The sequence below is a fragment of the Mesoplodon densirostris genome, chromosome 15 (genome assembly GCF_025265405.1).
Source record: "Mesoplodon densirostris isolate mMesDen1 chromosome 15, mMesDen1 primary haplotype, whole genome shotgun sequence".
Taxonomy (NCBI): Eukaryota; Metazoa; Chordata; class Mammalia; order Artiodactyla; family Ziphiidae; genus Mesoplodon; species Mesoplodon densirostris.
The window spans coordinates 25,738,078-25,765,842 of record NC_082675.1 but is presented as its reverse complement, the minus strand read 5'-3'; the positions used below and the strand labels follow the sequence as shown (position 1 = coordinate 25,765,842).

The 27,765-nt window shown below is 51.7% G+C and overlaps 1 protein-coding gene across 1 annotated transcript; it reads right to left on the bottom strand.

Annotated features, from left to right (window-relative positions):
* Positions 1–624: 624 nt before the first annotated feature.
* On the bottom strand, positions 625–27,553 carry UPB1 (beta-ureidopropionase 1). Its single transcript, XM_060119345.1, has 10 exons — positions 27,450–27,553; positions 21,680–21,851; positions 20,234–20,321; positions 13,940–14,034; positions 10,586–10,747; positions 8,820–8,989; positions 4,879–4,960; positions 3,936–3,978; positions 2,654–2,808; positions 625–708 (listed from the first exon to the last, which is right to left on the bottom strand). Exons 1-10 carry the CDS (start codon positions 27,551–27,553, stop codon positions 625–627), a joined length of 1,155 nt encoding a protein of 384 aa, XP_059975328.1.
* Positions 27,554–27,765: the final 212 nt, after the last annotated feature.

Sequence of the window (27,765 nt, the reverse complement as noted above, 5' to 3'; positions counted from 1 at the left end):
GCATGCATGTGGGATCTAGTTCCCTGAGCAGGGAGCGAACCCAGGCCCCCTGCATTGGGAGTCTTAGCCACAGGACCACCAGGGAAGTCCCTGGGGTTGTTTTTTTTTTTTTTTTTTTGCGGTACGCGGGCCTCTCATTGTTGTGGCCTCTCCCGTTGCGGAGCACAGGCTCTGGACGCACAGGCTCAGCGGCCATGGCTCACGGGCCTAGCCGCTCTGCGGCATGTGGGATCTTCCCGGACTGGGGCACGAACCTGTGTCCCCTGCATCGGCAGGCGGACTCTCAACCACTGCGCCACCAGGGAGGCCCCCTGGGATTGTTTTTAATTGAATTTCTAAAATTCACTTAACAAAGTTTAATCATTTCAAAGTGAACAATTCAGTGGATTTGGTACATTCACAATGTTGTGTAGCCATCACCTCTATCCAGTCCCAAAACATTTTCATCACCACAGAAGGAAACCTGGTACTCATTCGACCCTCCCCACCCAGGCACTTTAAAACCAATCTGGGCAGCAGATGCCAATCAGGGCATCAAGGAGAATTTGGACACTAGAGCCCGGAGCCCTGGCTGATCTGCTGTGGGCAGAGGTGCCCTCCTTGGTGGGCAGCAGCTGAAGCCTGCTACTCTTTCACAATCTTGGGGCTGTAGTTGGGTTGGATAGCTTCGGCAAGCTCCCGTGCATACATCTCGTATCTGCCTGTCATCTGAAAGCGAAACACAGACTTTAGAGGTTCCCGTTTCATAACCGCCCTCATTTGCTCACCACCACCTACTGCCACTGGAGGGCAGCCATGGGACAGATATGCGTTAGGAAGACTGGTTGACAGGACAGTCTCAGAGTATAATATAGAGGCACAACCCCCGTGTAACCTTTTGGCAACGATTCCGGAGCTGTGGCGAAGATCACGGATGCCGGTGATGACTCACACTCCCTAGCCCCTCCTGCTGAAAGACCTCTGTGATCTTCCGCCAGGTGTGGTGGCTCCAAGGCAGGAGGGAGGAGGGCTTGACCTGTCACGAGCCAGGAGTGGAGTTGCTGGGATTCGCACCCTGGTCCCCTGGCTCTGGAGGCCCATCCATTCCACATGGCATCTCATCATGGACACAGACAGAGGCTGGGAGAGGCTGGGGGTGGGGCCGGAAAGCCCACCCAGGGTGCTCACACCCCAGCATTCCCTCCCTCCCTCCTTTCTAAAGCCTTGACGGGAACTCATGCCCAGCATAGCTTGGGAAGGCTTCCGCTTTCAAAAAGTTACTGATGAGGGCTTCCCTGGTGGCGCAGTGGTTGAGAGTCAGCCTGCCGATGCAGGGGACACGGGTTCGTGTCCCGGTCCGGGAAGATCCCACATGCCTCGGAGCGGCTGGGCCTGTGAGCCATGGCCGCTGAGCCTGCGCATCCGGAGCCTGTGCTCCGCAACAGGAGAGGCCACAACAGTGAGAGGCCCACGTACAGGAAAAAAAAAAAAAAAAAAAAAAAGTTACTAATGAGAAACCATTCTGTTTATTGGTTCCCACTTCTAATTTGTGTGGAATCCTGCATTTATCTAAGCTTCCGGAGGAGGAGAGATAGGCCAGGAGACTTTCATGTGGGCAGTGCCTTCTCTGTCCAATGAGAACCTGGGACTCAGGAAACATGCCCAAGGACCCACCCTCACGTAACAGGGGAGTCAGGCCTAAAGCCCACATCTGGCTGGATCCGAAGTCCTGGTCCCTTCCAGACATGCTGGGCAAAGTCATTCCGTCCTGACAATGCGATGTTCATTTGTGTGTATGATTTTCTTTCTTTCTTTTTTTAAATTTTTTTTATACAGTATGTTCTTACTAGTTATCTATTTTATACATATTAGTGTATATATGTCAATCCCAATCTCCCAGTTCATCCCACCCCCGCCCACCCCCCGCCACTTTCCCACCTTGGTGTGCATACGTTTGTTCTCTACATCTGATGATTTTCTTATAAGTGGGTGCAGAGTTGGTGGAAATACTGCTAGACACTAACACAGCAAACTCCATCTGTGTCCTTGATGAGATGCCACATTTTGGGGGGGTCCCAGGCTGCAAGCACCCTATCCTAGGAGGTGGGCACTTACACTCCTGTGGTGTCACAGGGTATTGGTCTCCAAGGCCACCTGGGGCCTTCGAGTTCAGCCTCTTGTTTTACAAATGGGAGTACTAAGGCCGGGAGCAGAAGGGGCTTGCAAGGCAGTGGCAGAGCCAGGCCTGGATCCCATTTCTCTGCTTGACCCACTTCCCTCCATTGTCAAGGCCTAGACTTGGGGCCTGGCCACAGGCAGAGCCAGACATGCATATTTACCTTGTGACAAGTGCAAATGCCTGGAAAGGAAAAAAGGATTAGCGAGGCCAATCCACTCTATTCTCTGGACAAATGAAATTGCGATTAATTTGCTTGAAGGTGCCCAGAATCTAAATCAGATGAGCAGAGAATTTATTGAGGCCGGCTGCCTGGGTATCGTTTGACCCAGTGGCTCCTCCCCTGAGCACCGGCCCTGGCCTTCAAGGAGGCAGACACCGGACCTTCTGCTCAACTCGTAGCCTCACGCGGCTGTCCCTGAGGCCCCCAGCAGCCGCAGTTCCCAGGACTGGGGGCAGGAAGGGCCCACGCAGAGGAGCAGGGGACTCAGGACCCACCTTGAAGCCCCAGATGTCATTCACCTGCCGGCAGAGGTTGAGGTCGAGCTCGGTGACCAGCAGCCCATCCCGGTTGCGGGAGAGCCCGGGGGTGCGGCTGCCATCAGGGGCCGCCACGTAGCTTGAGCCATAAAAGTAGCCGAAGTCCCGGTGAGCTGTGAAGGAGCAAAGGCAAGGCCCCCGTGAGCTCAGGCAGACATGGGTGGACTCTGCAGGGGGACGGGTGCACCAAGAGACTCCCAGGACAAAGGGTCCCCACCTCCCTTCCCAGTGGTGGCCAAGGTCCCAAGGACCTGCCTCCCTCCTTGGGCCTGGAGGCCCAGCAAGTGGCTGCATGTCAACCTCAGCACCCTCACCTCTGCCCCGGGAACCTTTTACAGGTCACCCTAGTAGAGGTATTGGCCTCCGGCTCCAGCATCAGCCACTATAGCCCAAGGGATTTGCATGGCTCTGCAGGGCTTCCTGTGGTGGCCCCGCAAGGTGAGCTCTGCCCTCGCCAGCCGTGCCAGCTGTGTCACCCGCCCCTCCCTCCAGGCCTCGGTCCCCTCACCAGTAAAGCAGGGTAACAGCCACCCTGAAGGTGTGTAGGGAGCATGTGGGCACAGTGCAGGGCCCAGCTGGCTTCACTTTCCTGCAGGGAGCTAAGTGGCACTCAGGAGGTCTCCAAGGCCTCACGTTGTGGGGGATGTGGAGCCCTTTCAGGAAATGCTTTTCTGGGAGACAGACCCCCTCAGCGCCCCCTGCTTCCCAGGGCGGGAACCATGAGCGAGTTCAGACACCTCCTTGGTGAGGGGGCAGCCCCCCTCCCACATTCCAGGCTAGAGAGGTGAGGCGGGGAGTGGGGGGCAGATTCCTAGCAGAGGTGAGGTGAGACCTGCCCTCAGATCAAAGCAAGCTGTGGATTCTAGGAACCCAAGGCAGCCATGCCGGGCTCTGGGGCATTTGTACAGCTGGGGACTGAGGGGTGTGGACGAGGACAAAGGAAGCGGGGAGTGAGGTCTGCGGGGTGGATGATGCACCCCTATTTCAGGGCGCTCACAAAGGGCTCCCCCACACCTCAGTCCATCTTCACCCTAGTCCCGGGGGATGGATGGAGTCTGATCTCTACTCCATCCTCATCTGGGGAATGAGGTGGTCACAGGGCCAGGAATGCCGATCCACATGGGAACACAGCTGTGCAGACACAGTCTGTGGGGTAGACCCTGCCTGGAAGCGGCAGACGGGGAAGGAACAGTGAGGCCCACCCCTCATATGCGGTCCCACGGAAAGTCACGGGACATACCTTTCTTGCCATCCCCAGAGGTGAACTCGTTCGGAAAGAACTCCTGGGAAATAAAACCAAGGTAAGACACACCTATAGGGGGCGCTGCTGGGTTGTTCATCAACGTCAGGCTGGGGTGAGGGAGTTAGGAGTTAAAGTGATGTGGACCAGCCTGAACTTAACCGTCCCTGCTGAGTCCTAGCCCCAGGCCAGCAGGCAGCCAGCGGGGCATCTGACCAGCCAGGGGAAGACCCGGATTTTGCCATCTGCTGGGAGAAGAGAAAGTCATTGCAGAGAGTGGTTCCCAGGGCCGTGGAGGGCGTCTGAGGCTCGTCTGCTGGAGTCATAAAGCCCAGCCTGGGGTCTGCGAAGGCAGCAGCGGGGGTGTCTGCTCGTGGCTCTCAATATCTTCCAGAAGCCTAATGGAAACTGTGCATCCAGCAGGGACAGGGATAGGCGGGCTAATTAAAACACCGAGTTTCTTTACGTTGTCAGAAATTAGACCGACTTAGTGTTCTCTCAGACTGATCAGATAATCTGATTAGAGTTTGACATCTGATTAGTAAGAATGAGGAAGAGGATTTGTTTTGCAATAAATACATGGTGTTTGTAGTCAGAATCCTTTGGTGCATGAGGTCAAGGGTGGGTGGGGAGAAACTGGGTACTGAGGTGAGAGCCTTTCAAAATGGTTTCAGCTAAAGACAAAACAGACAAAAACAGGGGAGGGACAGTGCTTTCTTTCAAAGTGACAGAAGCCGGTCTGCCCCCTGCTGGGACCCTACCATGTGGGGCGTGCCTGCATGCAGAGAGGAGGTGTAACACCAGGTGTCCCCAGCAGGGCCACAGCAACAGCAGTTCTTTCCCTTGTGGCTTTTGCTGCTCTGAAGAGCCTGGGCCCCGCTGGCAGGCAGGTTTCGCAGCAGCTGCAGGAGGGCTTCCTGGAGGCCAGGCCTCGGGCACTTACCTCGCCTACCCGGTTGATGGCGCAGGTGAAGCAGTGATTGGCGATGGCTGCGTTTCTGGCCTCGATTGGCCACAGGGACTCACTGTGAGAGCGGAAGGAGAGGAACCAGGTTGCCGACTTCCCAGCCAAGCTCAGAGGATGCTCGGCCCCGAGCTGCAGCCCGGGTGCCAGCCTTCCAGGCCGGCGGTGGGGATGGCCAGGGAGACTCACTGCGTCCGTGGGTGACCCCAAACCCACAAACAGGCCAGCTCGTCCCCGGCTCAAGCCAAAGCGGCCTTTTGGAGAGGGCCCAACGCAGCAGAAGCAGCCCTGGATCAAAGCCTCACCCTGACTCAGTTTCCTTTTCTGAAACTTCCTCAGAGACCATGCAGATGAAGCTTCTGGGGGCGGGGTGGGGGTGGGAGGCTGTTGCAGGAACCCCTTAACTGCTGCTTCTCACTCGTTCCCTCCTCCCAGGTGGGGGTCAGGAACCCACCTCCCAGGCTGGTAAATGTCAGAAGGGAGCTGGGGCCCTGGTGGCTTGTGTGTAACGTGTCCCCCAATCCCTACCCTGCTGTGCTGCCTTGCAAAGCAGTCTCTACAGGGGGAGATTTCAGGCCTAGCAAACAGAGTACACCTGAAAGGAATTTAGGTTGTACGTGGGCATCGCCTTCCCTGTGCTGGCCCCCATTTCCCAGTGCCCCCCACATCTCCCTTTTCTGAACCCTGAGTCTCGCAGCCGAGGCCCCCTGGTTCTTCTATGGGCCCGGAAAGGAGTCATCCCACAGGCACAGCTGAGCTGCAGGCCTCCCTCAGTCCAGCACCTGCGAAGGGGGGACAGGGTGGGAAACTTTGCCCCAACCAGACAGGTCCTTCCCCAGCCCACCAAAGAAAATGTGCCGTGGGATTCAGTGGGCCTCCTTGTCACTAATTATCTGTCTGAGGAGCAAGGTGATTAGGATTCTGAACTGACAGATGTAATGCCCACTTAGAAACGCTGAGTGACTGGGAGCGGGATGCCCTGGAATCTTCCTTCCTGTCAGCATGCACCTGGTTTAAACCAGAGAGTAGGTGGAAGGGGTGGGTGGGTGCTTGTCACAAGCCTAATTCTCAGGAGGATTCACGAGTCTGGAAGAAAAAAAATCACAGGCTTGATTGAGGGGACTCATTTTGCCGCTTTTCTCCCCACTCCAGCTGCTAAGCCGAGCTGACAAAACTTTTAAGAAAGGATTTTTACAGAAACACACCCGTCAATGACATTTTCGGGAATTAAACAGACAGTTGCAGAGCGAATGCCATAAAACATCGTTCTTGCAGTTCTCCAGGGAGGGTGCGGAGTGCAGGACTCAAAACCACAGCTGGCAATAAAACGGAGGCTCGCAAAGCAAGCAAGGGAAAGGAAGCCGGAGGTTCGTGAGAGCCGGGGCACGCGGGAATCGTGGAGAGCCCGGCGGGGGTATGGGGACATCTGCCACTTTCCCAGCACGGTGTACACAAGCCCCTAAAAATAATCACAGTGGGAAGGGGAAAGGCATCGAGGGGTGGGGATGGCGGCTTTCCTATTAACACACATACGTGGTAGAAATCCTTGACCACACGGGCTGCACGGTTTGTCAGGATGACTCAGTTCATCAAAAAGCACTTTGCCTCCATTGGGTGCTTGGAACTGTGGGACCCACAAATGAGGATACCCTTCCAATCTGTGCATGTGCGTGTGTGTGTGTGTGTGTGTGTGTGTGTGTGTGTGTCTGGGGGGGCTCTGATACAGGAGGTGGCAGATGACGGAGAAGGGGATGGATGCTTCCAGAAGCTGTAAGCCGATGCTTGTGCACAGCTGGTGGGGATCTGCCTGGCATCGTGCTTGCCATCAATTCTACAAATAATCATTCAGTATTTTAAGAAACTCAGAGTTGCACCATCCTAGTGAACCACCTGTTGTAATTTTCTCACACTCTACGACCATCTTCAGTCTTTGCAGAGTTCTGATCCCAGCCTGGAAACATCTTTTTGCTCACAGGCTTTCATCATGATGCTGCAGTACCTCCATGAAGATCTGTTTTAGTGGCTGTACGATAACCCATGGAAAAGGTGGGCTGGCGTTGACCTGACTCTGACCTCTCTCTCCCTTCCAGCTTTTCTTGTAATCAATCATGCTGCCATAAGCATCTTCAGGCAGGCAGCCTTCCCCTCCTCTCTCAGATGCGTCCTCAGGCTAAGGTTCTCAGACTATAATTATCTGGTCAAGGTGTGGACGCTGTGGGAACTTGTGAGACATACTGCTTCTGAAAGACCTGTCAGAGTTATAACAGCCAGCAGAACCACGTCCTTGGAGGGCACCAGTTGGACCACTGTTGGCCAAGGAAGGAAGATCGATAACTTTTAATAAGCCAAGGACACCTGTGTATTACGTTAAGGTGCTTCTGTTCGCTTAACTGGGGCTGATAAAAGCCTGGGGGCACTTGGTTGGAGACGTGACCATCTGATTCCAGGCCACAGCTGTGCCCAGCCTGGCCTGACAGCAGCTGTACCCGGTGGGGCACTGGCTTCAGGATCCTCCAGGGACCCTTTTGGGGAGATGGAGCTTGCTGGATGTCTTACACATGGCCGGCAGGAGGCGCTGCTCTAGGGCCCAGAGGTTCTGCCCAGGCTTGGTGGCCCGACGACCAGGAATCACCCTTTGTCGCAACTGCCGACGGACCGTTGTCATAGTGGCCACGCTGCCAGGAGGCCCCCAGAGATTCTCTGAGGGGAGATCCAAGACTCGAGTGTCCCCTTCTGCCCGACAGTGCCCCCCTAGACTCAGACAAGATGGGGTGCATGGATGGGGCGGCAGGTCTGGGGTAGCAGAGAGGGGTCTGCGTTCTTTGAGGGACCTGCTGTGCAGATCAGAACACTGAGAGAAGTCATGCTGTGGAGGGGGCATCACGCTCAAGAAAAAGGTAAAGTGAATGTCACATCCAGACTTTTAGAAGAAATTAGACTGAAATTTCATGGAGAGCGAGGACAAGAATGAGAGGGGTGGGCTGACAGGGAACTCAAGGCTGCCCCCCAGAACTCCCCCAGCTGACCCCACGTGGGGACTGGGACTCCCCCTCCCGGCCCTGCCCCATGACAGAGAGTGAAAGCCAGCACCTCCCGACCCAGGAATGCTGCTTTGGAGGAAGTGAGCTGGGGAGAGAGGTATTTGCACACAAATTCCTAGAGCTTTGGTACTTGTTGATGATGCAAAGCTGGAAATCACCCAGAAGCTCAGCCGTTGGGGAGGGAGAAGCAGCGGAAGTGCAGTCGTGCTGGGTCATCTCAGCCGCCTGCTCTTATTCAGTGAGGGGCCCCGGGCTTGCCCAGGAGCTCAGGGCTGCCAGGCCCACCCTCTACCCTGGTCACAACAGCTTTATCTACTCAGAGGTGAGGTTAACACCCAAACACGGGTTCTGTGTTATCAGAAGGAAACACTTGGTTCGCTAAAAACAGGTTTCAGAGCCACCTGACTGATGTCTTAAGGACCCTCTCAGCTCCGACCCATCATCTGCTCCTTCTCTCGTCGGGGTGTCTGCCCTCCCTGCTCCGGACTCTGCAGACAGGAGACTGAGGACTCCTCATTCGTCACCCCACCTCCCAACCCCCCAGGAGCACAGCAGTGACAGGAGGGGGAGCTGAAGCTGGCCAGATACCTCCGATGCTCCAGACCCCTTAGAAGGGGAGCTTTTCTGAGTCCTGTCAGCGATGGGGGAGATTATAATTACCTGAGACACCATCGTAGCCAAGGATGGTATTTTACAGTACAGCACAGCTCTTTAGGAGGGATCGTAATTGACACTTGGAGGATTTTTTTCACGGAAAAGTTGGCACCATCCCAGGGTTCAGATGACCTGGTGGTCGCACCTGCCTGCTGTTTCCCAAACCTGCCTCCGTGCCCTGCAGCCTGCCCCCAGAGCCCTCCCAAGTCCCTTGTGCCAAGTGACCTGAGCTCTCCGGTGGTGGCCGAGGGGTTGAAGATGACCTCAGCACCGTTGATGCTATACATGAGCCAGTTGAGGGGGTGGTGCCGCCCGTAGCAAATGTTCACGGCGATCCTCCCGAACTGAGTCTGGAACACGGGGTGGCCCAGGTTTCCCTCCATGTAGTATGTGGACTGGAAGACAAAGGGTCATGTATGGATGCCTCTGAGCTGTCAAGTTTCCCTTTCCTTAAACTTGACAGAAAAATGAAATGTCACCCATACTCCAAAAGGGATGCTCCTGGTATGACTCTACTTTAAGTTCCAAAATTTCAATCCACTTAAAAAAAATCCCCAAATCTGAAAACCTAGACACAATAACAGCAAGCTGACCCAAGGGGGAATCACCGTGGCTTGAGCACTTACCCACAGTTTCTTTTGTGGCATGTTAAAAAGTCCCCAAAGCAACTTCCCACAGTATTTCAAAGATAAACTTGGTGAGGTTTCAATCATGGTACAACTAGAGGCTGAGGTGTGTGGTCAGTGTTAACACAAGTTGGTCAATGTCCTCACCAACCACCCGTTCCCATCAGAAGGTTAGAACTGAAGGGATGGGGGCTCGTCCAGAGCAGCTCTTACCCTGCTTGGGGGCACACCGTAGCCCAATGGACACAGGACCTGCCCAGCTAACGAAGGCCAACATGAGACTAGGATCCCACTCTGAAAGTCCTCTTCTCCACAAAGCTCCCTGGGCACCCTGCCTGGGGTCAAGGATGTCCCTGCGTGGCAGGCAGGTGGGACACAGTCCTGCCAACCCTGCCTCTCCGCCTGCCCCCTTGGGGTGCTGGTCAGGGTCTCACACAGATCTGCTTCCTGCCTTTTGCCTCCTCCCATTAATTTCAAAATTCGTCAGAGTCGGGCAGCAGCCAGGATGCTCACACAGGGTGGACGCCAGAGCAGATCCTGGCGTGTTGAGAAAAGCCCGTCACTATCTGTGGGGAGCTAAAGATTAATCCCAGGGTAAACAGGTGAGGGGCACGTCTTCCCGCCCTCGCCTCCTGCTGTCACTGGGGAATGCTGGCTTCTTCTTTCTCCCCAGAGGGCCTTGGCTATCTCTGCACATCCTTTCTCGTCTGCCTGACCAGTCTGAGAGTGGCTGGGATCCCCACAATCAGGGAGGGTGGCAAAGGATGGGGATATCACATCCCGAACAACTGTACTTACTGCAGATCAAGTTCAGACTTCATATCTTAGGCATTAGGTGGAGTTCATTTCCCTCCTTCAAACATCCACCTCCTTCCACCTACACACCCATGATGGGCATTAACTGACCAGAACAGCTTCCCTGACTTACAGCCTGATTATGGGCACCAAGCCCCAGCTAACACACCTGTGCACAGACACACATTCCTCGCTGTCACCTGACACGTGGACATGGCTGGCTCAGACCCCACGGGAGCCATGGACAAGGACCTCTCCCCACCAAACAAGAACTAGACTGTGACGGATGAGGAGCTCAGGGCCTGAACGGGGCCACGGGAATCATTTCACGCTTGTGCACTATTGATTTTGGTTTTAATTTGTATACGACTTACTTCAAAGAAAAATTCCAGGAAGCCAAATCAGGTTATATTTTTTAAAAAATAGCCCTCTGCACTAAAGGCGTTTGGGACTCACCGGGAATCCCACTGCATCCCATCCACCTGTGTTATGCAGTGCAGTGCAGGGAGGCCCCCAGTGCTGTTGCCACACCGTGCTGCAGCTGCGCTGGTCATCCGAGGGGCAGCTCACCTCATTGAAGTCGCCCACTCTGGGGATGTGGTTTTTCCTCGTCTTGCCCAGGACGGCTCCAGAGTTGGAGATCACCACGGCTGTGTTCCACAAGATGTCCCCATGCTCCGTGTCTCGCTCCAGGATGGGGGACACCACCACCATGTCATGCTTCCTCGCCAGCTGGAAAAATGAGCACGGCACAGTCCTATTTTCAAATCAAGTGTCATACATTTTTATGGAAGGATCTAATGGTCCTCCTAGAGAGCTAGACGGGGTTCTGAGCTCTCCCTGCATCTACTCCTTGAAGACTAAATGCCAGCGTTGTCCTGACGCCCAAGCTTAGCTAGATAGGAACCAGCATCGTCCTTGTGCACTGTTGGTGGGAGTGTAAAAACCGTACAGCTGCTGTGGAAAACAGTAAGGCGATTCCTCAAAAATTAAAAACAGAACTACTGTATGACTCCATAATGCCAGTTCTGGGTATATACCCAAAATAACTGAAATTAGTCTTTTTTCTCTTTCTGATACAAGTGAGAATAATAATTATTTATTCATTCACTTTACCGTTTACTATATGCCACGTTTGTGCTAACAGGTGAAATGCATTCTCTATTCTTAAGCAGTCTAAACTTAAATAATTCTAGTCAGAATTAAATCACTTGAAATTTCAATTAGCCTAGCAACCCTAATGAGAGGGTGTATGGGTTATATCAGGATTTCTGAAATATTGAAAATAGCCCTGGGGACCTTTTTAGTGTGGGTAAGGCTGATTTCCTAATTCTAAAGGGTGCACAGAGAGCTAAGTCTTTTGTTTTCCAATGCTGTGAGCCCTGTACAAAGATCACAGACCCTACAGTACAAATAAAATAAAAGCAAGACTTAATGCCACTTCCCATAGACCTTCAGATCCAGAGGCAATAACAAGACAAAACAAAAAAGAAGGTAACAAGCGTTGACAAGGATGTGGGGAAACAGGAACCTTCATAAACCACCAGCGGGAATGTAAATGATGCCGCATTCCTGGCGGAGTTAAACACAGTTACCATAGGACCAGCAACCGTGCAGAAAAGTAGACTTTCACACCGATGTTCTGAGCAGCACTATTCACGACAGCCAAAAGGTGGAAGCAACACAAGCATCTAAATAAATCGTGGTGTATACATGCAATGGAGTATTATTCAGCCTTAAAAAGGAAGGAAATCCTGGCCTATGGATGACATGGCTGTCATCCCTGACATGGATGAACCTGACAACGTTATGCCAAGTGAAATCAGCCAGGCGCAAAAGGACAAACACTGCAGGAGTGCACTCATGTGAGGCATCTAAGCTAGGCAAATTCATAGAAACAAAGTGGAACGTCAGGCACCAGCAGCTGGGGATGGAGGGGGTCATTCCATGGGTGGAGGGTTTCAGATTTACAAGATGACAAAGTTCTAGAGGTTTGCTTCACAACACTGTGAAGATACTTAACATGACTGACCTGTACACTTAAAAATGGTTAAGATGATTAATTTTATGTTATGTGTTTTTTACCATAATAACAAAGAAAAAAGGGATTTCCCTGGTGGTCCAGTGGTTAAGACTGCGCTTCCATGGCAGGGGGTGTGGGTTTGATCCCTGGTTGGGGAACTAGGATCCCACATGCCACGTGGCACAGCCAAAATAAATAAAATAAAATAAAATAAAATAAATCATATGTCTCATCTATACAAAAAACCCCCAGAACCAAACCAAACATAACTCTTGACACCAAATTCCTTTTGTCTCAAATAAGAAGTTCAGGATCTGGTGACCAGGATGAGCAGCCCCAGCTGGTCATTTGTCATCAGCTCTTACCAGCCCGTTGCTACTTCTGACCTTAATGACAGAACAGAGGGATGGCATAGCGGGCAGAAGGGGATGCTACGAGCCACGTGGGGGCAGCTGTGGTCCCGGGGCCCTCGATGCAGACAGGGGTCCCCTGGAACCAGCTCATCCCCATCCTCCCTTTGCTCTTCCTTCCTCCCACCCTGGTTCAGGCACGCCATCTGCAGTCACTTCCTGCCTCGTAGCACAGAATCAACAGTCTGGTGGCTGAGAACAGGGATGTTTGGAATCACAACTCAGTATTGATAGAATCACTATGATTACAGTTCTGCTCCAAAAGCCCCTAAGTATATGTAGAAAGTCTGAAATGGGACATTGGAGAAATGAAAGGAGTTATTTTTTTCAAGGTGAGAATAAGCATAAGTCATCATTCGTAACCTCTTGGAATGTCATTGGGGTTTTCTGGATGACCGCTTTATTAAGATACAATTCACGGAGCATAAAGTCCATTCTTTCAAAGTGTGCCATTCAGTGGTTTTCAGTACATTCAGAGTTGTGCAACCAACACCACAAACTAATTTTAGAACATTTTCAACACCCCGAGTGGAAACCCTGTCCCCATGAGCAGTCACTCCCCATCCCCTCTCCCCGCCCAGCCCCTGGCAACCACTAATCTGCCTTCTGCCTCCAAGCATTTGCCTATCCAGGACATTTCATATAAATGGGATCATAGAACATGTATTATGAGGTTTTAATAAAGAAAAAGGAAGCCCAGTTTCTACACTGATGAGACGGGCCATGCAGAGATGCTTCCATAACTCAGGCGAACAGCAAGTGGCGTAGCAGAGCTCTGGACACAGACTCGACTTTGACCTCAGTCCCCGAGTGCCAGCGCCGCACTTGCCAGCTGCAGACCCTACTACGGGAGTCATCTCCAGGACACCCTCCGTGGGCTGCAGCCCCCTCACTTAAAAAGCCATTAAGGGCCCTTCTGGCTCTGAAACTCTGATTTTAAGTGAAAGTACACTAGGTACTTCCCTGGTGGTGCAGTGGTTAAGAGTCCACTTGCCAGTGCAGGGGACATGGGTTCAAGCCCTGGTCTGGGAAGGTCCCACATGCCGCAGAGCAACTAAGCCCGTGCGCCACAACTACTGAGTCTGCGCTCTAGAGCCCACGAGCCACAGCTACTGAAGCCCAGGTTCCTAGAGCCCGTTCTCCGCAACAAGAGAAGCCACCGCAACGAGAAGCCTGTGCACCTCAACAAAGAGTAGCCCCCGCTCGCCACAACTAGAAAAATTCTACGCGCAGCAACAAAGACCCAACACTACCAAAAATAAATACATAAATAAATAAATTTATTTAAAAAAAAAAGAAAGTACACTAAAAAAGGGGGGGGAGGGGCAGTAAATAGTCTTATCTATTCTCACCCAGGAAAGCAAGAGCCAAATGGGTGTGTTTTCCATGGAGAAGGGCCACCCCTGGCAGCTGCGGCCTCTCTTTGTGACCTGTCCGTGTTTGGTCGCTGCCAGAGGTTAGTTAACAGTTAAAGGTAGGTTAACATCCTACCTCTTGACAGAACTTGGTGGTGGGCCCGTCCTCTGCTGACTCGGCAAATTCCGTCCATGGAAGCTTCTCTCTCGTACAGAAAGCAAAGGGCATAGCTGTGGAGAGGAGAAAGGTCAGAATCACATCCAAGCTCATGGTCTCTGAGGGGGGGTCCTTGGCCTGGTGGGGGAGGGTTTCCACAGGAGACCCCAGCCCCAAGAGCCTTGGTCTGCCTTCTGAGGCCCATCCCTGGCTGTGGGGACGCCTCCCCTTTAGGCTTCATGGCAGAATAAGAGGCGAGGCCAAATGTCCTTCCTATGGTCTTAAAAACACTTGCAGCAGAAATCTGAACAGATACATGCACACCCACGTTCACAGCAGCATGATTCACAACAGCCAAAAGATGGAAATGACCCAAGTGTCCACCAGTGGACAAATGGATTAACAAAATGTGGTCCATCCATTAGATGGAATATTATTCAGCCTTAAAAAGGAAGGAAAGTTTGACACTTGCTACAACATGGGTGAACCTTGAAGACATTACGCGCATTGAAATAAGCCAGACACAGAAGGACGAGTGCTATATGGTTCCACTTACATGGGGGACCTAGTATAGGCACGTTCACAGAGACAGAAATTAGATGGTGGGTGCCAGGGGCTGGGGGAGGGGAGAATGGGGAGATGTTGTTTAAGGGGGACAGAGTGTCAGTTTGGGAAGATGCAAAGGTTCTGGAGATGGATAGTGGTGATGGTTACACAATAATGTGAATGTACTTAATGCTACAGAACTGTGCACTTGAAAACGGTTAAAACGGTAAATTTTACATTATGTCTATTTTACCACAATTTTAACAATACATATATATGTTAAAAATTTTTTGCAAAAGGTATAGCCAGAAACTGTTCCCAACCAGCAGATCCCGAGCTGCTGGCCAATCTGCTGGTTGGTTAAGAGAACAACAAAGGCTCCTTGGGGACAGTGTCAGAGGGCCACCGAGGATGGCGCTGGGATCCTCACACATCACCACAGGAATGTTCATCCTCCCAGGGACTGAGCCTTGCTCAGGAACAAGAAAAGCCATTCATTTAATGACACCATCAGAAGTTTGGGAACCACTGGGTAGGCTGAGCACTCCCCAAGGATAAAAGCATTATTTCTGTGACCTCTGGCTAGATGCCACCATCTAGGGGGCTAATTCGATAGGAAATGTCATTAACTCACTGATTTTTGTTTGCTTAAAAAAAAAAAGCAGGTACATATACATGCAGTAACAATTCAAAGAACGCCATGCACACCAGATTCTCAACGGCAGTTTCCTTTGTGGGGTGGAGGGGGCTGCGATGGGGGTAGGCACCAGGTACCTCTGGCTGAGTGTGTCCCACTGCTCGACAGCCTCGGCCACGTGCATCCACACCCGCCAGTCTGATGCTGTGAGCTGGGATCTCATTGGGATTAGACATGCGTTTCCCGTGTCACCAGTGAGGTGGAGTACCTGGCCACATGGTTGCTGGCCTTTCTGGATTCATCCTCCAGATGATCTTGTCCGTACCCTTTGTCCACTTCCTGCTGAGCTGTTTGTCTTTTCTTTTTGATTTAGAGTACTGAATTCCTTGTTTGGACCAATTCCGCATACAGTTGGCCCTCTGCATCTGCAGGTTCTCCCAACAGCAGGCGGAAAATATTTGAAAAAAAGATTCCACAGAGTTCCGAAAAGCAGAACTTGAATTTGCCACACACGGGCAACTATTTAATTGGCATTTACACTGTATTATGTATTACAAGTAACCTCCAGATGATTTAAAGATTTAAAGTATACGGGAGGATGTGCGTTAAGTAACATGCAAATACTACACTATTTTATATAAAGGACTTGAGCATCCCTGGATTTTGATCTCTGCAGGGTTGGGGGTCCTGGAACCAATCTCTGTAGATACCGAGGGATGACTGTACTCTTTAGATCTTCCTCCTCCCAATAACCCAAGTCCATTTCTTTTAGGAGGATTAGCCTAACGGATGTTTCCAGATGCTTGCTACTGTTCTGGTCACTCTGAAACTCAGAGTGCAGGGAAGGTTTGTAGGAAGCTGTGTGATGTGGCTGGCGAGGACTACCTGGTTGCTGCATGGGTTGTGTGGCCTGTTTGGGGGTAATAATTGCAACCAACCTTTTCCAAACACGGGCCATGTGCCCAGCATGGTGCCAGGCCTGGTAATAGGCAGCATGTCCCCAATACCCCTGCGAAGTTGGTGTGACTCCTCATTTCACAGAGAAGAGAAGCATCAGCCTCCAGATTCCTTCCAGTCCCTGGAAGCCTGGGGCTATGATGGCACCACCACCATCTCAGCTGCCAGGGCGGTAGCCCATGGAGGCAGCTAAGTGGGCAGCAGCCTCTGCCAGCACCAGCCCAGGGGGCCTTGGCACCAAGATCAAGACTCCCCAGGCACCATCGGTGAAGATGGATGAGCTATTTTAAGGACGCCAACAAGAAAGCTGTTGATAACAAAGAACAATCCTTAATGACCGTTGTTCACTCTCAGCTTTCAGAGCATTAGGAGAGACTCAAATGCCCCAAGAGAATAAAACCTCCCTTTCCGATTTCATTTCAGCTTGCTAAGCGCTCCAAATTTCTCCATTTCCATTTTAATGGCTTCTTTTCCTGTTTTCACAACTGCTGTAATGTAAACAAACTTTCAAAAGAAGCATGTGGAAGGGAGGTTGGGGGAGGTCGGCTGTGAAGTTCCAACTACAGTTTCCAAATTAGAGGGGAAGGGGGTTCCACATTCACTGAACCAATACTCCATGAGGCAGGCTCAGGCTTGGACCAGGCCCTGCCCTCAGGAGCTGCCAGCCAAGATGGGAGCTGAAAGGGAACCTGTGTAGGGGAGTCCCCAGGGCCCCCCCAAAGGAGGGGGTATCCGTGCTAGGCCTTGATGGATGTGCAGGAGTTTTCCTGATCCAAGAAAGAGAAGAAGTTGGTTAAACCATCCAATAAATATTTTTCAGTGTTTGTCATGTACCAAGGATTATTCAAGCCACTAAAGATAAAATCTGGGTAGGGGAAAGAATAAGCAGAATGTGGTCCATCCAAACAATGGAATATTATTCAGCCATAAAAAGGAAGGACACTCTGACACATGCAACAACACAGACGGACCTTGAAACCATGATGCTCAGTGAAATACGCCAGACACAAAAGGCCAAATACTGTAGGATTCCACTTACATGAGGCCCCTAGAGTAGTCAAATTCATAGAGACAGAAAGTAGAATAGAGGTTATCAGGGGTGGAAGAGGAAGGGGAGTACAGAGTTTTGGCTGGAGATGATGAAAAGGTCTGGGTATAGATTGTGATGACAGTTACATAATTTTGCAAATGTATTTAATGTCGCTGAATTGTACACTTATCAATAGTAATAGTATGCATATTTTACAATTAAATTTTTTTAATGTTAAAAAAATAGAGGTGGGGATTGGGGTGGGAAAAATAAATACCACCGAGGCACTGATCACATGGAGATTATAGTCTAATGGAAGAGGCAGACAAATCAAAAGCATCACACAAGAGTATACGTATAATGAGAAATGTGAAGAACGTGATGAACTTCTGGGTACAGGTGGCAGATGGGACGCACTCCTTTGCTCTTTCCTGAAACCCCATTAAATGAGAGTAAAGGGTTTTTTGTGTACAGGTATAAACCCACAGGGATGGGGCATGAGCCAGGAACAAAAACAACAAAACATGGGAGGCTGGAGAGCTGAGGGAGGCGGGAGATATCTTAGTGAATCTGAGAATACTGAGTCCCCTCCGCAGTGGAGGAGGCCAGGAAGCACCCCACTCTCCATCACAGACCCCTTGAAAGCTCAGGAGCCAGAGGCACCATGCAGCTCTGAAGGTGGGGACGCAGGGAGGGGGCGACAAATAAGTAGGATTGGTCAAAAGTCTACTTAAGAAGCAGTTAGATCCCTTCTCCACTCCAAGAGGCTGGGTTGAGCCTCTCCCACCCCAGCTAGAGGCTCACTCTCCAGAGACAGTTAAACAGAGGATCTCTGGCCTTGGGGAATCCAGGACAAAGGTGAGTGGAGTGATAAAAACAAAGGGATTAACTAAACATAAGCATACTGGACTCCTGTCCTTTCCTCTTGGCAGGAGATTAGATGAATTTTCTCTGGGGAATCTGACCAGCCTGAAAAGAATGACCCAAAGATACTACCATAGGCGATTTCCTAACAAACAGCTAAACCCAGTCATCCTATAATGAAACTCAGTGGAGGAGCCCCTCCCACAAACTCAGAGCTTGCAATCAGCTTTTTAATCCCCAATTCTTAAAATATAAGTAATGGGGCAGCAGTGGGGAGACCAACTTGGAGTAACTAGGAACCATGCAGGGAGAAAAAAAAATATTACTTAATATCCTTAGAGATAAGAGAAGATATTGTAACTATAAAACGAGAACAGGATGTGATAAAATAGAAAATTTCAGACCAAAAGAACTCTCATAAATTCAAAATATGACAGCAAAAACAAAAGACTAACTAGAAGTCTGAATGACAAATTAGATAAAATCTACCAGAAAATTGAACAAAAAGACAAAGAGATGAAAAATAGGCACAAATACAAAAGAAAATGAGGGATCCAGTCCAGAGTTCCAACATTCTAACAGCAAGGAGTATCAAAAAAAAGAGGAGAGAAAAAAGGGGAGAAAATCACGAATGAAACAATCTAAGAACATCTCCTAGATCTGAAAGACTCAAGTTTCTAGACTGTTAGAACTCACTGAAGTGTCTAGAAGGATGGATTAAAATAGATACACTCCATGGCACATCATTATGAAATTTCAAAGTACTGGAGAAGAAGAGATCCTACAACCTTCTAGGGGAAAACAGGCCATATACAATGGGGCATAAATCAAAATAGTCTTAGACTAGTCAACAACACCCAAAGCCAGAAGACATGGAGCAAAGTGTTCAAATTTCTGAAGGAAAATTGTTTCTAACCCAGAATTCTATACCCAACCAAACTATCCAGCAATATTTTCAGATGTGCAAGGTCTCAAACAGTCTACTCAACCAAAATGAGGGGGAAAAGCAAGAAAGAGGAAGCTGTGAGATAGGAGAAACACAAAAGCAAGGCAGAGGGACCCCCCCTGGATGATGGTGAAGGGAGTCCTGGGATGGCAGAGAGGGGGAAACCAATTCAGAGAAGAGCAGCCAGAAGGCTCTGTGACAGATTCCTGTGAGGAGATGAAACCAATAGACTACTTCATGTGTCTAAACCTCTTAGAGGGATTTAGGAAACCAGCAGAAAGTTTGGGGTAGACTTTGTGGTAAGCATGTAGTAAACAAAGCAAACTGCAGGGAAAACAGAAAGCTATTCAGGGAAAGAAATCAAAGCGATTTCCTTTGAATCTTGGTAGCAAATGGACTGGGGACAGACCAGGAAGGGTACATGTGCGTAGAGGGGGCAGGAGAGGGCAAAGGACTACACTGTCTCCTTCCATCATGGGAAGTCAATAAATGATGCAAAACTGAAAAATTAGGAAGCAGCAACCCAAGCAAAGGTAAATTCCAAAAGAACCAGCTCAGAGAAGAAGTAGCTGCCTGTGGGGAAAAGGATAGCTATTTTTTGGTAACAGACCTTGTAGACCCATTTAAATCTAAACCATGAACGTGTATAACTATGACAAAAAATAAAAATAAAATAAAGAGGTACAAGGTAGCAGGAGTATTTAATAGGGATGCAGCTTTACACAGGGAGGCAGGCTCTGAGCTGAGATCCGAAGGTCGAGCAGGGTTACAGGCCAGGGGAGAGGAATGCTCCAGCTCCAGCTCTGGCTCTGGGTGGAGGGAACAGCAGGCGCAGTGGCCTTGGGGGAGGGGAGTAAAGTATCAGAAGGTCAGGGCAGAGCCCGGCAGAGATGGGGAGGAACAGATGATGCAGTGCAGAGTTTTCATACAGATCTTTCCTAGAAGGTGTGGGCAGCCAGTTAGAAGGGGCCAGAGTGGAGGAGACCAGCTGGAGGCGATTACAGAAGCTGAGGAGATGCTGACATGCCTTGGATCAGGGCAGAGGTAAGGAGGTGAGAGGAAGGAGTAAACGGATTCAAGTTTGGGAGGAAGGCCGAGGCTCAGATGAGATACTGAGGCACGCAAGAAGGAGGAAGTCTGGGGTTCTGGGGTTGCTGGTGTTGTTGACAAAGAACCTTTCTATGGATGAGAAAAGAAAGGAGATTTTAAGAAATCAAGCAGCAGACACTCTCGGCAACATGGAGATAAGACAGCACTGAAGGCAGCAGAGAAAGCACCCCGAGAGAGACTTACTCCATGCTTCCTGGAAACAGATAATGTTGACTCCACACATGGCAGCCACCTCTACGATGGCCTCGATGCGTCTGTGCAGGGCAGTGACCTGGCAATTTAAACAGTGAGGATTAGTTGGTTGAGACCATCTTTAGAACTCAACCCCCACGTGGCCGGCTACAAGAAGACGAGGAGGGTGGGAGGTTCTGGTATGTTGGACTGTCCTTGGGTCCAAGTCTGCAGTCAAAGGTGGCGGTGCGGAGGCTCTGGGGTCCCACACACACTCAATGCTGCCTCACTCAGCCTCGGTTTCCTTGACTGGAGAATGGGGAGAACGCTGCCCACCTCGTGGGGTTGCTAAGAGGAGGATGTGAGGATGTGAGTGCTTACTGTGAGAGGGGCCACACTCAGTGGGCCCACCACACACCACAAGCATCCCCTGGGTTAACTGCTCCCTCACCCCCTACCCCCCAGGACCCAGTCCACTTATGATGTCTTGCATCCACAGCTTCGGGGACGCCTTGTCCTGCCACTTCTGTTCTCCCATGTGTATGGTGTCTTCCAATGGCTCGCCTTTCCCAGCTGTGCCCTCTGCCAGAATGTGCTCCCTTTCCCCACCCAAAATTCCCTGGATGTGTTATCCACATCACGTGTTGCCCAGAGGGGTAGCTCTTCCAGCAAGGGGCCGAGAATCGGGGTACCTGCATTCTCCCCGGCCTGCGTGTGTCCCTATGGTGGCGCTGTTCCCATTGTGCTGTCACATTCCTCCACTGTCACTCCCATGACCCCATGAGCTCCTTGGGAGCAGTGTCCTCAAGTTCTCTGTGCTCAGCATGACGTCTGGCTCCCAGGAGACATTCAGAAGTGTTTGTTCAAAGACAAACCAGAGGAACCAGGCTGAAAACCCAGAGACCACAAATGCTTCCTGATGGACGCTCGGTCTCCCTCGAGGAACTGCGTGCACGGGGCCCCGCGGATGACTGCTGGGTGCCAAGCGTGCTTCTAGGCTCTGGGGGGTGGTGATGACAGCATCCCTGCCCCCCGATGACCTGACAACCTGGGCTGAGGAGACATATTCACAATCTGACCGATGTCTGGGGATCTTAGGATCCAGGCAGAGGGACACACGGTGGACAGATGGGTCCTGACTGGCGTGTGCTGGCAGGAGCCCGAGAGGCAGTTCCACGGAGAGCGCGTGAGCCACAAGGGCACCCTCCCAACTGGTAAATGGAACTTCAGCTCGATCACAGGAGAGGAAGTGGAAAGGAAGGTGGACAGAATAGTGAGGAGTGACAGGAAGGCAGAGAAAGGGTAGGAGCCAGAAGAGAAAGAAAAGCAAGAGACACGGCTGGAAGGAAGGGGGGGCCAGGGCAGAGCCGCTAGGCAACCATCCGGGGACAAGATCGAGTTCAAAACACAGAGCGGCCAGCTGCCCGTTTATGTATTTACAGTCAAAAGAGACCAAACCTGTTTCACCACAGGGGTGTCCGCAGGGAGGGGGGTTCTGTTCTGAACAAGCCCCATGCGCACGGTCCGGGGCCTCCTCTGCTGCTCCGCCACAGCCTGAAAGGCATAGCCCTGCAGCTCAAAGTCCCCTTTGGAGGCGGCTTCAAAAGCCCTGCTGGGCAGGTCGAGCTTCCTAAACAGGCAGGAAAGAGGGGACATGATCTGCCTGAGGTCTGCTGCATTTAATGATACTCCAGAGTCACTCCTCAGGCAGAGAAGAGGTGGGAGCGTCTCGGCAAGAAGGCCCAGAAGCCGGCCAGGGTCAGGGCCATGGCAACACGTGGGAAGCTGGGGCGGGGCTGGAGAATTGGGCCCAGTGGGTGGAGAACGGGCTTCCCTGGGGAGACTGGAGCTGGGAACGGCATGGTCTGGCTGGGCGGAGGAGGGCAGTGGGGAGGGGGCAGCAGGGAAACTAGTCACAAGGTTGATGCTGGAGCTGCTGAAATCGGGGGGGTGGGGGGGTGGGGGGGTGGCGGGAATTGAAGTCTCAGCAGGCAGCACAGGAAAGAGGGAACAGATTCCCAAAAATGTCTGTGGACTAGAGTCAGAGGACCATGCTGAGCCTGGGGGCTGCGGCAGGTCGTGATGAGACAAAGGAGCTGTTGAGAAGGAGTCTGGGAGCCGGCTAGGAAGACAGGCCAGGATGACAGCAGGACGGAGGGTCCCGTGGCCATTTGCCACTAAGGATTACAAGTCTTTGGTGACCACCCCCCACCCCATCCTGTCCTGCTTCCCGCCAGGGGAGAGGGCAGCTCCTTGCCCGATGCTGGGTGAGCGTGGCGGGGCCCAGATGTCCAGACCAAAGGCTGAAGGGCTCATCCCTGTTTGTGATTTATTAACAGAGGCAAGTGGATTATTTCTAAAACCTCCCACCAAAGTGACCATGGACCACATGGCCCATTTTGTGCCTGGCCCAGGGGTGAAACCCACACGGGCATGGGACAGGGCCCCCAGCCAGGAAGGCCTTACCACCTAGGGGCACAGTGGTTATGAAATACGCAGAGAATGCATCAAAAAATAACCTGACAACCATTATCTAATAATATTTCTCTCCTACTTTAAACCACTTTCTTAAAGACATTCCTTTCAAAATCACAGCCCTGTCAGCCTGAGCCCCCTGCCACCGCCCCCTGCCAGGCAGTTTCCCTGTGATGGCCCTGACAGCTCGGAGTTGGGTTCCGCCCCTGACAATCAGCCTGCTTTTCAACTAGTCAGGGTTCCGTGTGCTTCAGCAGGTTAGAAATAGCAGCAGTGCCCACACTGTGCCTCCTGTTGCCATGACTGCCTGAGACAGTCCCCCACCTGCAGGCGGACGCCCCCACTCCCCCGGACAAGTCACCATGGTGGCCAGGACAAGAAGGAGGGCCTGGGGGCCGGCTGCCCTTGGGAGTGGTCCTGGTAGGCTGTCCTCAGCCTGCACAGTCAACCAGGAAGACATCAGGTGGAAAAGCTCGCCTCAGGTTTGCAAGCCGAGCTGTAACCATCACCTGGAAGGGGTCCTTCTTCCTCTGGCTAACTCTCCCCACCCACTGACTGCAGCTGTCAGCTCTCCCCACATTTCTACCTTCAACACTCAGCCCCATCATTCCACGATGCTCGACCTCCCTGCCTCCATTCCCATCCCTGCCCACAGCTCCCTGCACACACCGGTCCCCTAGGCCATGAAGGCCAGGCCTCCACTGCCTTCTGGGCTCTTCTACGTCTCCCCAGCACCCCCCACTGTCTGGCCACTACCTGAAGGTTTCCCCGCCCTCCAGTTACCCTGGCATTCCTTCACCCAATCTTGCCTGCTTCATCCTGGAGAACCCAACTGGCCCTTGAGCCCCATTCTCTAACCATGTGCTGTGTCCACCAAAGGCTTGGCTCAAGGATGTGGTGTGGCACCGACCAGCCGTGGTGGAGACCAGCAAATGGGCCACAGCCTCACAAAGGGGGCTCCGTGCTGCCCCCAACCCTCCCTTGGTCCCCACAGTTGGCTCTTGCCCCTCTGCCCCTCATCCTGATACTAAGACCCCCACCCTGGGGGCCTCACCTACAACTTCAAGGAGGAAAGCCCATCACTTCCTGTCCTGGCTCCACACATCCCCTGGCCTTTTCCCCGGGCACCCCCCTTTCCAGCGAGGTCAAGGCAGACCTTGCCCAGGGGAGCCCAGCCCCAGCTTCTTTGGCAAGCTCTTGCTTCTAGAACTTCTCTTTCCCCTCTAATGGCTCTTTACCATCAGCATTTTAAATAATTAAACCAGAGCTTTGTTACAAAAGAAACACATGCTCATGGGGGGGAAAAATCAAACAGTGGAAAATGTAAAATGAGTTCCCCTCCATCTCAGAACCTAGAGACAATCTCCTTAACAATGTCTTATGTATCTTTCCAATATTTTTTGATATGCGTGTGTGTTACACATACAAAGGTGTCCTTCTGTATGTTCTACTCTTCCATTTACATGCCTTTATTTTTTTTTTGGCCGCGCTAAGCGGCATGTGGGATCTTAGGTCCCTGACCAGGGATCGAATCTGTGCCCCACTGCATTGAAAGCACGGAGTCTTAACCACTGGACCACCAGGGAAGTCCCTTCATGTCTTTTTCACTTAATGATATACCCACTTTGGACATCTCTCCCTGTCTCCTGCAGACCTGCCACATTCACCATGACAGCTGTTTGAGTCTCTCCCATTAAAAAACCAGGAAAAAAAAGAAAGAAGGGAAGCGTGCTCTACACAGGCCTCTCTTGTTCTGGAACCACCAGCCTACTGGTTGCTAAAGCCAGTGGACTCCCTGCTGTCCCCATCCTTACAGACCTCCTTGAGCCACCTGACACTCTGTCCCTGTCCCGATCAGCATCCTTGATACTGACCCTAGGGTCCCCCCCGCATCCTTACCTCTGGAGTCTACCACAAAATCTCCACCTCCTCTGCCCCTTTAACACTGGGACCCCCAGATTCCTACGCTGCACCCACTCCTCCACCTGGAATGACCATCTCTAGGACAATCCCAAACCCAGCCTCCCCCCACCCTGACACCCACCTCTGCAGAATCTCTGTAGTGGGCTGACCTGTGGCCCCTCCAAAAGATATGTCCACCGTCCTAATGCTCAGAACCTGTGAATGGGACCTTATTTGGAAAAAGAGTCTTTGTGGATGTAGTTAAGGGTCTCAAGATAAGATCATCCTGTATTACCCAGGTGAGCCCTAAATCCAGTGATGGGTTAAGAAACGCCCAGAGGAGAGACCCAGGGAGAAAAGAAGACCAAGTGAAGACAGAAGCAGAGATTGGAGTGATGCTGCCACAAGCCAAGGAACGCCAGAAGCCACAGAAACTAGAAAAGGCATGGCAGGATTCTCCCCCAGAACCTTTGGAAGACTGTATTCCTGCCAACATCTTGATTTTGTACTTCTGGTCTTCAGAACCATGATGTAGGACAACCACCAAAAGACAGAAAGTCCCTCGAGAGTAGGAACCGTGGCTAACTCATCCTTGTACCTCTAGTGCCCAAGTCAAAAATAAACAATAAATGTTTGTTGAATGAATAAATGTTTCTTGGTTCTGGCTGTCTTAAAACTGAGAGTTGATGTTCTCTGGGGATTTCATCTGTCTGGCACAGGCAAAGGCCCATTTAGCTCATTCACTTAGCAAACATTTACTAAGCGTCATCTTTGTGTTGGGTGCAGCAATTATTGGGGTGGGAAGCTGGTCTTGTGTGGAGCAAAGGGGGAGTCCAGGGGAGGGGCTGAGGATTCAGGTCCATCAGGCATTCATAGAGGCAGCCATGCCTGAGTCAGGCCATGAGAAGTGAACAGAAGAATTTTTAAATGACTAATTTTCTTTTCTTTTCTTTTTAATAAATTTATTTATTTATTTGTGGCTGCGTTGGGTCTGCTGCTGCGTGCGGGCCTTCTCTAGTTGCTGTGAGTGGTGGCTTCTCTTGTTGCGGAGCACTGGCTCTAGGCATGTGGGCTCAGTAGCTGTGGCTCGTGGGCTCTAGAGCGCAGGCTCAGTAGTTGTGGCACACGGGCTTGGTTGCTCTGAGGCATGTGGGATCTTCCCGGACCAGGGCTCGAACCTGTGTCCCCTGCATTGGCAGATGGATTCTTAACCACTGCGCCACCAGGGAAGTCCCTAAATGACTAATTTTCTATCTTCACTTTGCAGTCTGTTCATAGCCAAATTCCACTCAATCACAAGTACAAAGGTTTATACCCTAGAGGTGAAGCTTGGAAGGGCTCAGTTCTGGGTGGAACAGAACCAAGAAAAGGGAAAAGGAGAAAGAATGGAAAAGGGGAACCACTTACTCAGTTATTGTGAGCCAAGCCCCAGGAAGAGGCCTGGTGATCACTGATTAATGGAATTTGGCTTCCATTTTACCTCCCATTCCAATCCCTTCCCACCCTGGAGCGATCCAAATGTGCAAAGTCCCTTTTACAAGGCAGTCCTTACTCTGAGCTCTAGAATGGGTCCCAGCCAGTCCCCTACGTGGGAAACTTATTTCTATTTTCCTAAGACTCTCCCTGACACCCACGAGCTCTGTCTTTTCCCAGGGGAACATGCCCACCTCACCCTTAAACACCCTGAGACACACCCTGCTTCAGGACACCTTCTTTAGGAGCCTCAATTCTAAGAGGCTTCCCCCGTGACGAGCCTTTACACGTGCGGTGGGAAGCAGTAATCCATCATGAGCACACTGGAGGGGCCTTGAAGGTCATCCAGTCCCGGGCACCCCTCTTTGGGTACAAAGAGCCCTTTTGGACAAATTTCTGTACCATGTCCACCCCGAAAGGCAGCTGTTCTACCTTTACCATCCACTAGCTGTGAAAACACCTGAGACTCTGAGGTCTGGCCTCCCTGCAGGAACTCCACATCAGCTGGTGGCTGGGAATCTCTGATCCAATCAACACCCTCCAGTTTCAGATGAGCAGATCAGGTTCCTGCCTCAAGGTCACTGCCACAAGGGCAGGGAGTGCGCAGTCTGGTTGGATTGGGGGAGCCCACAAATGGGCAAGAAAGTGGTGGGACGTTTAGTCAGGAGTTGCATGGGGTCAGAGTTTGCATTACATTCTAAGGGCTGTGGGAATCCCTGATACAGTTTTAAGCAGGATAGCAGGATATGATTTACATCTTCTGGTTGCTTTGAGAGAAGTGGACTGAAGAGAAACAAGAGTGGAAGGGGAAGTGTCTTCCAGCTCTGTATGCCCAGTGTCCAGCAGTGCACTGCCCTCAGAAAGTCCTAGTGATGCACACAGCTGGCTGGGAGTGGAAAAAATTTGCTCTGAGCATGGGAACTAACTCCTGTGGCTTGCCAGTGGGAAAAGTTCCTTCGCCAACCAGATTCAGAGGCCTCTCCCTCCAAGGGTCCGCCAGAGGCTGGGTCACTGCAGGAAGGAGGAGCTGGGGGCTCTGACAGGAGGTAATGACGTAGACAGACACCTAGAGGACAGGCCTGGCTCTGGGGAAGAAGCTGGTCACTGGAAGCTGGGAAAGAGAGTTGGGTGGTCACAGAGAAAGCACAAAGAGTAAAAACCGTCCTTTCCCTCTGGGCTTGTAAAGTTCACTCTCAGTTGTGCAACTCTGAGCTCCCAGAGCTGTCACATCTAGACCTCCTAGGGTCTCAGCTCGCCAATTCAGTACTTCACCACCGCCCTTGTAGAGCCCTTCAGATTCTGAAGCACTCTGCCTGGTCCCCCAGACCCACACCCGCTGGCCCCAAGGTCCCCCACCTTCCCAGTCGAGGCCCCACACCTGGTCTCTTTGCCATAGAGAATGCGTTTGACCTCCTGCAGGTCTGCGAGTGGCAGATGCTTCTCCAAGCACCGCTCCAGCGACTCAAATCCAGCCCCGGCCATGGTTGAAGTCCGCACGTTTCTTTAGACGCAAACTGCCTGACGGACTTTGCCCCCAGGAAGAGGAACAGGAGGACGAGGCGGGAGCAGACAGCCAGGACTGCGCACGCGCTCTCCCCTCTACTCCAGCGACCTCGGCCCGGAGCGCTCACGTGGGGACACGCCCCCTCCTCACACATCAGCAGCGCGCCGCCAATCAGCGCCTCAGGACCTCG